The sequence below is a fragment of the Trachurus japonicus genome, chromosome 13 (assembly GCF_045865225.1).
Source record: "Trachurus japonicus isolate A0001 chromosome 13, Traja_1.0".
NCBI classification, from domain to species: domain Eukaryota; kingdom Metazoa; phylum Chordata; class Actinopteri; order Carangiformes; family Carangidae; genus Trachurus; species Trachurus japonicus.
Genome location: NC_140919.1, coordinates 9076329 through 9089237, shown reverse-complemented (window position 1 = coordinate 9089237; position 12909 = coordinate 9076329). Strand labels below are relative to the sequence as shown.

The 12909-nt window shown below is 42.7% G+C and overlaps 2 protein-coding genes across 2 annotated transcripts; both read left to right on the top strand.

The window, feature by feature from the left end:
• The first annotated feature begins 365 nt into the window (after positions 1-365).
• Positions 366-5240, top strand: LOC146975404 (protein NLRC3-like). Its single transcript, XM_085796628.1, has 8 exons — positions 366-624; positions 777-1076; positions 1248-2580; positions 2695-2868; positions 2960-3133; positions 3714-3760; positions 3912-4240; positions 5118-5240. The coding sequence occupies exons 1-8, from the start codon at positions 366-368 to the stop codon at positions 5238-5240; spliced, it is 2739 nt and encodes a 912-aa protein (XP_085652754.1).
• Positions 5241-7343: 2103 nt separating this feature from the next.
• Positions 7344-10980, top strand: tmem97 (transmembrane protein 97). The gene is made up of 3 exons (XM_085794386.1): positions 7344-7482; positions 8675-8819; positions 10539-10980. Exons 1-3 carry the CDS (start codon positions 7369-7371, stop codon positions 10826-10828), a joined length of 549 nt encoding a protein of 182 aa, XP_085650512.1. The 5' UTR covers positions 7344-7368; the 3' UTR covers positions 10829-10980.
• Positions 10981-12909: the final 1929 nt, after the last annotated feature.

Here is a 12909-nt window from a genome sequence, read left to right as displayed (position 1 = left end):
TTTTTAAAAATATTTTTGGCTCACATCAGCATGACTGCATCGCAGCGGTCGCAGTTACCTCGGTCCGACCGTTGTGACGCTATATTGGACAGTTCGTCACCGTCACTCCTCCCGTTTTATAGCGAAAATGTTGTAGATAATGTTACTGTAACAAAAAACAAAAACAAAAAAAAACTCGGCCCTTAGGAGCTACTTTTAACCTTAAGATTCTTTGTGAATACGGCCCCAGGACTCCATATTTATGGTGAGGACATGTCCAACAGCTGCTGTTGTGTTCACCATCATCTCCATGCTGCACTTTGACACCAGTGGATTGTCAGTCTGTCCAACATGGATCTGATGTTTAGCTCCATATTTTTAGTTTGATGCTGTCACTCATAGAGTTTCTGTTCCAGCTGCTGGAGGAGAACATGGTCACCTTTGTCAAGAACGAGCTGAAGAAGATCCACAAGGATCTGAGTCCAGATTACCCAGAATGCTCAGGGAGTCAGAGGGAGGATGAGGAGGTGTTGGACGGTGAGGATGAAGAGCAGAGGAGGAGCAGCAGAGAGGCATTTGTGAAAATCACAGTGAACTTCCTGAGGAGGATTAAGCAGGAGGAGCTGGCTGAGTGTCTGGAGAGCAGTAAGAGGATTTCTCTAAAGATTCAACATGATGGACAAATGAGACGTTCACTGACATCAACACATGGAGGGAAACATGTTCATTTAGTCGTTATTTAGAGGAATTAAATGTTATATTTTCTTATTGATCTTATTTCTTGTGTTTTCATTCAGAATATTTTGCTCCAGTTTGTGGACGTGAACTCAAATCTGCCCTGAAGAAGAAGTTCCAGTGTGTGTTTGAGGGGATCTCTAAAGCAGGAAACCCAACTTTTCTGAACCAGATCTACACAGAGCTCTACATCACAGAGGGAGGGGCTGGAGAGGTCAATGATGAACATGAGGTCAGACAGATTGAAACAGCATCCAGGAAACCAGACAGACCAGAAACAACAATCAGACATGTAGACATCTTTAAAGCCCCAGCTGGAAGAGACCGATCAATCAGAACAGTGATGACAAAGGGAGTGGCTGGCATTGGGAAAACAGTCTTAACACAGAAGTTCACTCTGGACTGGGCTGAAGACAAAACCAACCAGGACATACACTTCACATTTCCCTTCACCTTCAGAGAGCTGAATGTGCTGAAAGAGAAAAAGTTCAGCTTCGTGGAACTTGTTCATCACTTCTTCTCTGAAACCAAAGAAGCAGGAATCTGCAGCTTTGATCAGTTCCAGGTCGTCTTTATCTTTGACGGTCTGGACGAGTGTCGACTTCCTCTGGACTTCCACAACACTGAGATCCTGACTGATGTGACAGAGTCCACCTCAGTCAACGTGCTGCTGACCAACCTCATCAGGGGGAAACTGCTTCCCTCTGCTCGCCTCTGGATAACCACACGACCTGCAGCAGCCAATCAGATCCCTCCTCAGTGTGTTGACATGGTGACAGAGGTCAGAGGGTTCACTGACCCACAGAAGGAGGAGTACTTCAGGAAGAGGTTCAGAGATGAGGAGCAGGCCAGAGAGATCATCTCCCACATCAAGACATCACGAAGCCTCCACATCATGTGCCACATCCCAATCTTCTGCTGGATCACTGCTACAGTTCTGGAGGAGCTGTTGAAGACCAGAGAGGTAGGAGAGCTGCCCAAGACCCTGACTGAGATGTACATCCACTTCCTGGTGGTTCATCTAAAACTGAAGAAGGTCAAGTATGATGGAGGAGCTGAGACAGATCCACACTGGAGTCCAGAGAGCAGGAAGATGATTGAATCTCTGGGAAAACTGGCTTTTCAGCAGCTGCAGAAAGGAAACCTGATCTTCTATGAATCAGACCTGACAGAGTGTGGCATCGATATCAGAGCAGCCTCAGTGTACTCAGGAGTGTTCACACAGATCTTTAAAGAGGAGAGAGGCCTGTACCAGGACAAGGTGTTCTGCTTCGTCCATCTGAGTGTTCAGGAGTTTCTGGCTGCTCTTCATGTCCATCTGACCTTCATCAACTCTGGACTCAACCTGATGTCACAACAACAAACAACCTCCAAGAAGACTGAAACAACAGGAGTCAAATCTGCAGAGACAAACTTCTACCAGAGCGCTGTGGATGAGGCCTTACAGAGTCCAAATGGACACCTGGACTTGTTCCTCCGCTTCCTCCTGGGTCTTTCACTGAGGCCCAATCAGAGTCTCCTACGAGGTCTGATGACACAGACAGGAAGTGACTCACAGTCCAATCAGAAAACAGTCCAGTACATCAAGAAGAGGATTGAAGAGACTCCCTCTGCAGAGAAAAGCATTAACCTGTTCCACTGTCTGAATGAACTGAATGATCGTTCTGTAGTGGAGGAGATCCAACAGTCCCTGAGATCAGGACGTCTCTCCACAGATAAACTGTCTCCTGCTCAATGGTCGGCTCTGGTCTTCATCTTACTGTCATCAGAAGAAGATCTGGACGAGTTTGACCTGAAGAAATACTCTGCTTCAGAGGAGGCTCTTCTGAGGCTGCTGCCAGTAGTCAAAGCCTCCAAAAAAGCTCTGTAAGTGTGGAGATAGTTGGATATATTCATGATTATATAAAAATATTTATGTATTTTCATCAGGACAGAAAATAAATTACTTTCTTCTTTAATTCTTCATGATCATCTCTTCAGCTTGAGCAGCTGTAACCTCTCAGAGAGAAGCTGTGAAGCTCTGTCCTCAGTTCTCAGCTCCCAGTCCTCTAGTCTGAGACACCTGGACCTGAGTAACAACAACCTGCAGGACTCAGGAGTGAAGCTGCTGTCTGGTGGACTGGAGAGTCCACACTGTAGACTGGAGACTCTCAGGTGAGGATCCAGTCAGCTGTTTATCTGATGACACTTGAACACATCAGCAGGTGTTGACAGAGGGTTCCTGTGTGTTGTTGTGTGTGTTCAGTCTGTCAGGATGTCTGATCACAGAGGAAGGCTGTGCTTCTCTGGCCTCAGCTCTGAGCTCCAACCCCTCCCATCTGAGAGAGCTGGACCTGAGCTACAACCATCTAGGAGCCTCAGGAGTGAAGCTTCTGTCTGCTGGACTGGAGGATCCAGACTGGAGACTGGACTCTCTCAGGTATGGAGAGGCTGCTGCAGCCACACACACTGTCTGATAGAGGAGGAGAAGGAGCTGGAACATTTTCTATGTCTTCGTTCACACCTGATCACACCTGGTATTAACATCTGTCTCAGGTGATCGATGCATTGATAACATATCCAGAGTTGGTGTAGGCCACAGTGAAGCATAGACTCAGGGCACAGGATCAGACTTGTTTGTACTAGAAACATTTCAGCTACAGCTGGTTGAACTGCTCCTGAACCAACAGAGTGTTTGACCTGAACAGTCCCAGAGACTGTCGACACCTTTTGAGTGTAGACACACTAATATCAACAAAGCAACAAGAATCAAACAATGTCTACTGCTCAGAGACATTCGTCTCCCAGCATCTCCAAAGTGACATCACAACCTCCTCACCTGCTGCTCTGCATCATCACAAGATCAAAATTCCAGCTCCTTCCTCTCTGTGCTCAATGTTCATCCATACATACAAGCCTCCATGTGAACACAGTGATAAAACAATGTGTGAGAGCCATGTAATGTCCATGTGTGCATGCTGACAGAGAAGGTGCTGCTCTGACCCCCCTTCTCCTTTCAGGGTGGAGCCTGCTGGAGTCCCATGGTTGACACCAGGTCTGAGGAAGTGTAAGTGTGTTTTACTTTGATTCATGGAAACAAAGCAGCACATTCAACCATCTTCACACTGTCACATCACTGACCTCATGAGTCTTCATCAAACTGTCAATAACTGATCACATGATCAATAACTGCAGCTGTGTCTTGTTCTCTCCATCAGATTCCTGTCAACTCACAATCGACACAAACACAGTGAACACAAAGATCAAACTGTCTGACAACAACAGGAAGGCGACATATGCAATATTCAATCAGTCATATCCTGATCATCCAGACAGATTTGACCCGTGGCGTCAGCTGCTGTGTTCAACTGGTCTGACTGGTCGCTGCTACTGGGAGGTCGAGTGGAGAGGAGGAGTTTATATATCACTGAGTTACAGAGGAATCAGAAGGAAAGGAAACAGTAGAGACCGTGTGTTTGGAAGGAACAATCAGTCCTGGAGTCTGGAGTGCTATGATGGTCGTTACAGATTCTGGCACAATGACGGAGTGACACCTATCTCCTCCTCCTCCATCTCCTCCTTCCTCTCTATCACCTCCTCCCTCTTCTCTCTCTCTTACAGAATAGCAGTGTATGTGGACTGTCCTGCTGGCTCTCTGTCCTTCTACAGAGTCTCATCTGACTCACTGATCCACCTCTACACCTTCAACACCACCTTCACTCAACCTCTGTATCCTGGGTTTAGACTCTTCTATTCTGGTTCCTCAGTGAGTCTGTGTTGAGTGAATCAGAGTCTCCCCCTGTCACAGAAACCTTTTCACTGTTGAACAGACAGTTCAGTCTCTACATGTCTGTCTCTGTCTCTCACGCACGTTTTCACATTCATGGATAAATCAGTTGATTTTTTAAACTCTTCTCAATAGGTGTGTTTACATAGCCTTGTAAACCCGCCTCTCCCGGAACTGCATTTCATTTCATTCTGAGGGAGAGTCTGGCCTCATCCCCCCTCTAAGCGTCTGGGGTGGGCGGGAGTAGTAGCGTTGACAGACAACCCCATTCAGCCAATCAGCAAGTTGGTGTAGTGACGGGGCTTTGCACCAGTCGGTCCCTGATTGGCCAACGTGCTGTGTCAATCACAGCGGCGACGCTGATTGGCTCGGCCTTCTGAGGGTTTCAGTCCAAACGCTTAGAATGGGGATGAGGCCAGACTCTCCCTCAGAATGAAATGAAATGCAGTTCCGGGAGAGGCGGGTTTACGAGGCTAGTGTTTACATGCAGTGTTTTCCACAATCTGATTGTAAACAATCGTATTAAATGAATCTTATTCGACCTGTTTACATGAACACTAAATAAAGTCTTTCCTGATTGCGTCCATGTGTCAACAACGTCCTAACGTTAAACATTTGAAAGTGGTGCTTGCAACAGCTCGTCCGTTCCTCCGCTCCTCACCTGTCCTCCTCACCAGCGGAGCCCGGCTCTGCTGGCGACCACGCCTCCAAGCCGGCCGCAGAGCGGAGCGTACGGCGGAGAGCCGCTAACGGTGGATAGCATGCTATGTTGCTAATAACAACAACAACAACAACAACTATTTCCTGTTTCCTATTTCCCGCGAACGTCAATACATGACGCCTACGTACTATGGCGCGCATGCGCAGAATGAATAATCCACTCTATCAACCGAATCCCCGTTTACATGCGGCATGAAGCTGATTATCAATCGGCGTAGACGACCTCTTTCAATCCGATCCGAAATATAGTCAGATCCGGGTGAATCGGACCCGGTACGGTGTTTACATGAGACATTTCTAATCTGATTGGATTTTTGGACCCATGTAAACGCACCTAATAATTCTTCTAAACTTCTTCCTCGTCCTTTAAAGATGGAAGCGTTGATTATTACAGGATAAAAACCATGTAAACTTTTACTTTGGTAAGAGTCTGATGGTCCTGTCTTTTCACAATAAAAGCATCAGTCTCAGTGTTTGGTGTTTCTGAATGTGAGGACGACTGAGCTGATTCAGTTCAGACTAAAGTCAATGAGATATATTATATTATATATATCAGAATATTCATTAGAGGCTTTTCACCCATTTCTACTATTTTATATTAAACTCTGTCACTCCACTGACACTATGGGGCCTTTTGTTTAATGAATGTGACTTTGGCTTCGTCTTCACTTTGACTTCATCTTCCGTCTTTGTTGTGGCCAATGAGCCGGTCGTATATTGATAATGTTTTATCAGAGACGTTCTATATTGTATTGCCTAGAAGGACTTTGGTTTTATTAATTTTAGATAAAGCCTTACATCCATATTCACCACCAGGGGGCAGTGGTTTTCATACCCTTGTCTGCACTCACATGAAACTGTAAACATTGATTCTGATTTACCTAACATTTTTAAAAATGTAAAGTTTAAGAAAAAAAAAAACAGAGAGGAGGATGAGTGTCTCTGCTGTTGTGTGTAGTTTATTCTGCTTTGTAATAAGCTCCACTACTGAACTCCATCACCTTTCACACAGTCCAACACTTCAGTAAAGTTGGAAAGATCTTGGCAGATTCAAACTTCCTGTTTCAATAACTTTGAATAGAAACATTATAATAACACAAACAGCTGCTCTTTCCCTCCCTGTTACAGTAGAGATCCAGTCTGGTTCTCTACAAGATTTCATTATTTTACTTCAAAACATTAGTGAATCAAGAAAATATTGTTAAATGGAGCAGAACAGAGATTTTGTACAGATATGATTAAGTAAGTTGCATGAAATAAGTATGAATAAAAATATTTTTTGGTCTGGCACTTGCACTTTGCATTTTCTGTATAATATTTTTTTTTCATCCAAAAATATTGAAACAAACGACAGAAGGTCAGAGTGTGTTTCTATTACATTAAAGTTTTATTTCATTAGTTCAGACATCATGTTCACTGCCACAGGAGCGTGCACAGGTAAAGAGGAAACTACCTGGAATTGTGATCATTTAGAATTGTTCACTATAATTTTTTTTTTTTTTATTGTTTATTATCGTAATAGTTTTAGATTTTAACAACAGTGTTTCCAACTAATTATTTTTTTCCCTTTTTTATTATGTAAACTGTTTTTTTTTATTTTTTTTTATTATCAATTCAGTATCTTTCATTTTTCTATGTTAAGTTGTCTTTCTTTTTTCCTTGTTTTTCTTTCTTTTCTGTTTTTTATGTTGTGAATTTCTGTGTTGTCTTCCTACTCTGAAGACCACCACTGTTGTTGTTGTTGTTTTTTTCATAGAGGAGGTATTTTTATAAGCCTGCACAATGTTTAATTTGACTATTTTCATTGATTATACAGGTTTTATAATGTGCAAATAAAAAAACTAAACTAAACTCTACTTTGTTTTCCTATGTCCGTCTTATTTGTGCGCGCTCCCGTGACAGACGTGCGTGTCAGTAGGCGTAACCTGGCCATAACACCTGGACCTGTGCTGTCCATGCATGTATTATATTATCGGTGTTGTCCTGTGTGGTGTGAATGGTGCCGCTCCAGGCCCCGCCCCCTCTCCCTCCGCGGGCCAATCAGATCCACGCTGTGTGAACACGCGTTTTTACGCAACAGTAGCACAGCGCCGCTCAGTTTGTTCTTCTTCTTGGTCCCGGTTCTTCTCTCCACGGACCTGTCACTGACACCGAGTCCCACCGACGCCATGAGCCTCCGCGTGCTGGAGATCATCTTCTTCCTCTACTTCGCCTCGCACGTGCCCATCACGCTGTGCATCGACCTGCAGGCGCTGCTGCCCGGACAGGTGTACCCGCAGCCGGTGAGTCCAGTCCACGCTGCTGCCCGGCCAGGACAGGACAGGACAGGACAGGTGTATTTGTAGGCTATTTGTATTTATTTTTTTGCACCATAAGAAAAGACAATTACAAAAAACAGAAATGAAACAAGAATAGTAAGTGCGGGAGATGTTAAAAAACCCTATATGGGCTTATAAAAAGCACCTCCCCAAGAAATATAGCCTACAAACATTAAAAAATAACAACAATGAGAGAAAGCAACAACAAATAACAACAAAAAAGAAAGCAATACAAGTGCCATTTTATAGCACACACACACAAAAAAGTCAGAAATAAAAACATGGGTGTGTATAAATGTAAAATTAATGTATTTGAGTGTATGAGCATGTATAAGAAATAATGATCCAATGACAACTATACTTAAAAAAGAAACTATTGGGAGTCTTGATTTAACAGGTAAACTTTCAGTCTTAAAGGGATAGTTCACCCAAAATTGAAATTGCACTCATTATCTCCTCCCCCTCATGTGGACTAAGGGCTGGGAGAAGTTTCAGAGTCCTCCGTGGCTTCTCTGAGTTACAGGGGGTCTCGGCGTAGCAGTGCATGTCCATATAACGGTTGCAAATGGATACCAACTGTCTTCGTAACAAAAAGACACACCAAAAAACATCCAAATACCTCCATGCTGCTCGTATGTAATGTCCGTCGGCATCTTGTATTGAAGCCACAGACAACAATGAGAGAAAGCAACAACAAATAACAACAAAAAAGAAAGCAATAAGTGCCATTTTATAGCACACACACACACAAAAAAAGTCAGAAATAAAAACATGGGTGTGTATAAATGTATTTGAGTGTATGAGCATGTATAAGAAGGTGAACTTCAGGTGAACTTTGAGCTACAGTGAAACCGCAGCTGTTGTATGTTGTATTTCATGTGTTTATTTATTTTATTGTTACTGTGCTGTTATTGTTGGCTGACTACCAAGATGCCAAAGGCAAATTTCCACTGTGTTTTTAAACCATTGGACAATAAAGTCGTAAGTCTTCTTATCTTCTCTTATCTTATGATCTAATGACAACTATACTGAAAAAGAAACTATTAGGAGTCTTGTTTTAACAGGTAGCCTAAGCTTTCAGTCTTAACTTTAAATGAAGACTGACCTGCAGGCAGCCGCTAAGTCTCTGTGTCTCTGTGTCTCTGTGTCTCTGCAGCTCCGGGACCTGCTGCGCTGGTACGCGGAGCGGTTCAAGGACCCGATGATGCTGGATCCTCCGCCGTGGTTCCGCTCCTTCATCGTGTGCGAGGCTCTGCTGCAGATGCCCTTCTTCCCCGTGGCGGCGTACGCGTTTCTCAAAGGTCAGAGCCACTGTTGCTTCCACGACGTTAAACTGCTGTGACTCAGGAAACAACCCTACATCACTAAAATCAATATCTACACTGGCTTTGTTAAAAAAAAAAACTGAAAAGAAATCATTCTTTGGTCAAGATTTGTGGCACTTATGGACCTGTTAATCTTTATCTTTTATTTTCTATTTTAAATAGTTTTCTCCTATTTTTATGTTATGAATTTATGTATTATCTTTTTACTTGGAAGACCACCACTGTTGTTTTTACATAGGGGAGGCATTTTCATAAGCCTTTTTTTGGCTTCCACCTCTCCTGCACAATGTTTAATTTAATTATTTTCATATTATGGCCTCAAGAATGCTTCTATATGCATATACATATACATACACACACATACATACCTACACATATGTATGCATGAATGCACACCCAAAAACATACACACGCATGCATACATTGCATGCATACATATATAGTATCTACATACAGTATATACATATACATATACATCTACACATGTGCATACAGAGCAAACAGTTGCTGGAGTTTCAGGACTTCACACATATACTGTAGTACATTCCTAAACTGCTTAAAGGCCTCCTACCAGGATGAACCTACATACACACGCATACACATATGCATGCATGCTCGCACGCAGAAGAAAAATAGCAAATTTACTGGTTGCAAGTAGATGAAAGATTTACTTGCACCGTCTCAAATTTAGGGGCAAAACACCTCCATTTAGGGGCAGACTGGAGCCCTGAGGTTTGGTTTTAATCCTTGGTTGGAACAGTTTTAGTCTGAAGACCTGACTGACCCTTGGACATGGTGAAGAGAAATAGAAGAAGAAAAGTCCTTCAGTGTTTGGTTTCACTCAGTATGTTTACATGACACTTGAAAAAAACGAATTATTGCCTTAATCCGACTATAACTGGACAACTGAAGTGCATGTAAACACCTTAGTCCGACTGAAATCGGAGTTGAGAACTCCGATTAAGACACCCAGATAATGCGATTGGAATTCGATTTTCTCCGTCATGTATACACCTTAGTCAGAGTGTAACTGGACAATGCATGTGCGCTGCTCCACAACAGTAGAGACGGCACAAAGTGGAGCAGAGAAGCCGCCCGAACCCGGCAAAGTAAAGAAAAAAACCCAACGTCAGCGCCGATTCAATGCATTTCACACAGCGCAACCAGCAAGAGTGTTTTATTAAAAGAGAGAGAGAGAGAGAGAGGAGAAAAGGATGCCTGTATCTTATTCTCAGCGTGAATCTGGCCCAGACTGGTGCGTCTGGTCAGGAACTGCAGTTGAGAATTTATTATTAAGCTTACTACGTTGTTTATATTCAGTTTTTTACGAGGTGACAGAAAAGTCAACAGGACAGGCGGCGTATTAACCTGCTGAAGCAACAGGTGACGCCGCATGAGGGGGCGATGGACCCCGTCAGTTATTCCATTTTCTCAGTTGCATGTAAATTGAAACAAGGACAGAAGTCCGACTTGACGCCAAAATCGAATTTTGAGCCTAGCTGGATTAAGCTCTGCATGTAAACGTACTGAGTGTTTGAGGTCAGTTATATTTCCCGTTGACAGGACAGTGAGGGGCAGCGTCGTCCATCTTGTTCTCGGTCTTCACCAGGTTGTTTCTGTTGGAGCTGCTCTCCACCGCCGCGCTCTGCAGCCTCTGACCTCTGACCTCTGACCTCTCCCTGTGTTTCTCCTCAGGCGGCTGCAGGTGGATCAGGACCCCGGCCATCGTCTACTCCACGCACGTGGCCACCACGCTGGTCCCGATCCTGGCCCACATCCTCTTCCACCAGTTCCCCTCCGCGCCCCCCCACCCCGGCCCACAGACTCTGCAGGAGCGCTGGCTGCTGGTCTCCATCTACGCTCCCTACCTGCTGGTCCCGGTGCTGATCCTGCTCACCATGCTGCTGTCCTCCACCTACAGCTCCACCTACAGCTCCGCCCCCGGGTCTGGACCGGCATCGGCCCAGAGCAAGAAGAAGAACTGAGGCTGCTGCACCGCCGGCATTTTACAGGATCCTTTTTCTACGTTTATTTAGTTGTTGGGACGACGTCACCGCTGTTGGACCGTTTAGGATCCAGGGGCCAAATTCACAAAACCTTCTTAAGAAAAAGAATCTTCTTAAGTGTAATTTTTTCTCAAGAAGGAAAATGAGAAGAAGTCATATTCTCCAAAAAAAGTTCTTAAGTATTTTCTCAACTTTCTTCTTAAGAAAAAACTTTAAGGGACAACGAGGAGTTTTGTTAAAGTGAAGTGTTTTCACTCTACATTTATGAGCCTCCGCACCGTGAAATTCTTTGACCGGCGCAAGACAGACTCATGTTTTCATTCATCAAGAATTAAAGTCAGAGGTTGGAAGACGATCACATACCGTCGTAGTTCCCACCATAAACGGAGATTCGGCGGCGTTATTCTCATGACTCGCCACGAAACCGAAAGTAAAGAAACGCTGGTCGGCTCGCCCAGCATTTCCACCACCACTAATAATAATAAAATAACCATAGAGACAAAACCATAGATTTATCTAAAATGGGCCCATTAACAAGTGTGGGTAACGTAGATTCATCCACATTAACGTGAGACTTTTTTATAACCAAATAGAAACTCCTCGTTGTCCCTTTAACTTATTCTTGAAATCAAAGTTTTCAAATTTGTTCTTTACTTTTTCTTAACCTTGACCTGTCCTAAAATTCCTACGGTGAATAGTTAAGTAAATATATATTTTTATTTAATAACACGAAGAGCCTGTTAACTGTTAGTTAACAGTTACTTTGGCCCACCCTCTTGTCTTATCTTTCGCTGTTATTCCCATATTATTAATTGTTCCCAGTAGTAATTTTTTTCGTACATTAATTGCCTTGAAAAGTCTCTGCATCTCTTTTTGCCCGTCTCCATGGTTAGTGAGTGATTGATGGACGGTTAAGATGCAACCTATATGCTAGTGACGTATTTTAAGAAGTTCTTGTATGAAAGATAATACATTCGTAAGAAATTAAGATAGTGCTTAAGATAATATTGAGGAATTGCACTTAAGAACTTTTTTATGAACTTCATAATTTTCTTCTTAAGATCTTTTTTAAGAACATATCAGTGACTTTGGATCGCTGAGCTGGTCTGTTGTGTTTTTATCAGTCCACTGAGTCTCACTCTGCAGCTTGAATCAGGAACGTCCAGGGACATTGATGCTGCTACTCATGTTTGTGGCCACCAGGGGGCGTCACGCTGAGGCTGCAGTTGAGCAACAATAAACTCACTTCCCTGTGTGTTTTTACATTAACAATGTGTCATGTTGTCATGATTTAACCAAAGGCTGAATCGTGTTCTGTGATATGGTCAGAGTTAGTTTTATTACATTATAAAGACGCGTCATCAAAAATATTATGAAATACACAATCAGGGTGTTTTCACTCCTCCTCTCTTTGTTCCATAATTATATCGTAGTAAGTATGAAAGTTTTATGACACAGCTCAGAGGTCTTTTGATACTTTTATATGATAATTTACAAATTGTTTGTAATGATTTTAACTAAAGTCTGACGGACGTTTGCACAACACAGCAGTCAGTCACCTTTGACCTTTTACCAAACACACTGTTACATAAACGCTCTGGTCAAATGACATAACAAAAACATGACAAAGATATAAACAAAAAGGCCTATATGCAACAATGAATCATGGAGTGATTGCGGACAATGAATGGATGAATATAGACTTCATAGAGAAATAAAAGAAGTAAAGAAACGTACACATACATGGTCAAATACACAAACAAATGTAAAGTACTTAAAATTTGGAAAAAGATAAAAGATACATTAATGGAAAAACATAAAATTAAACATAAAAGTAAAGAAATGTAGACAATCATTTAACACACAAACACAAATAATAAACCCTAACCCTATAAACAATAAAATATACTTTATTAATCTCAAAGGAAGTTAAAGTATCCAGTAGAGCAGGTATACACATGGGCAAAGAAGAGCAAAATAACACATAAGTAAAAAAATATATACATTATATACACCCACATTATGTACATACATAATATAATATCACAGCAGCTTACTGT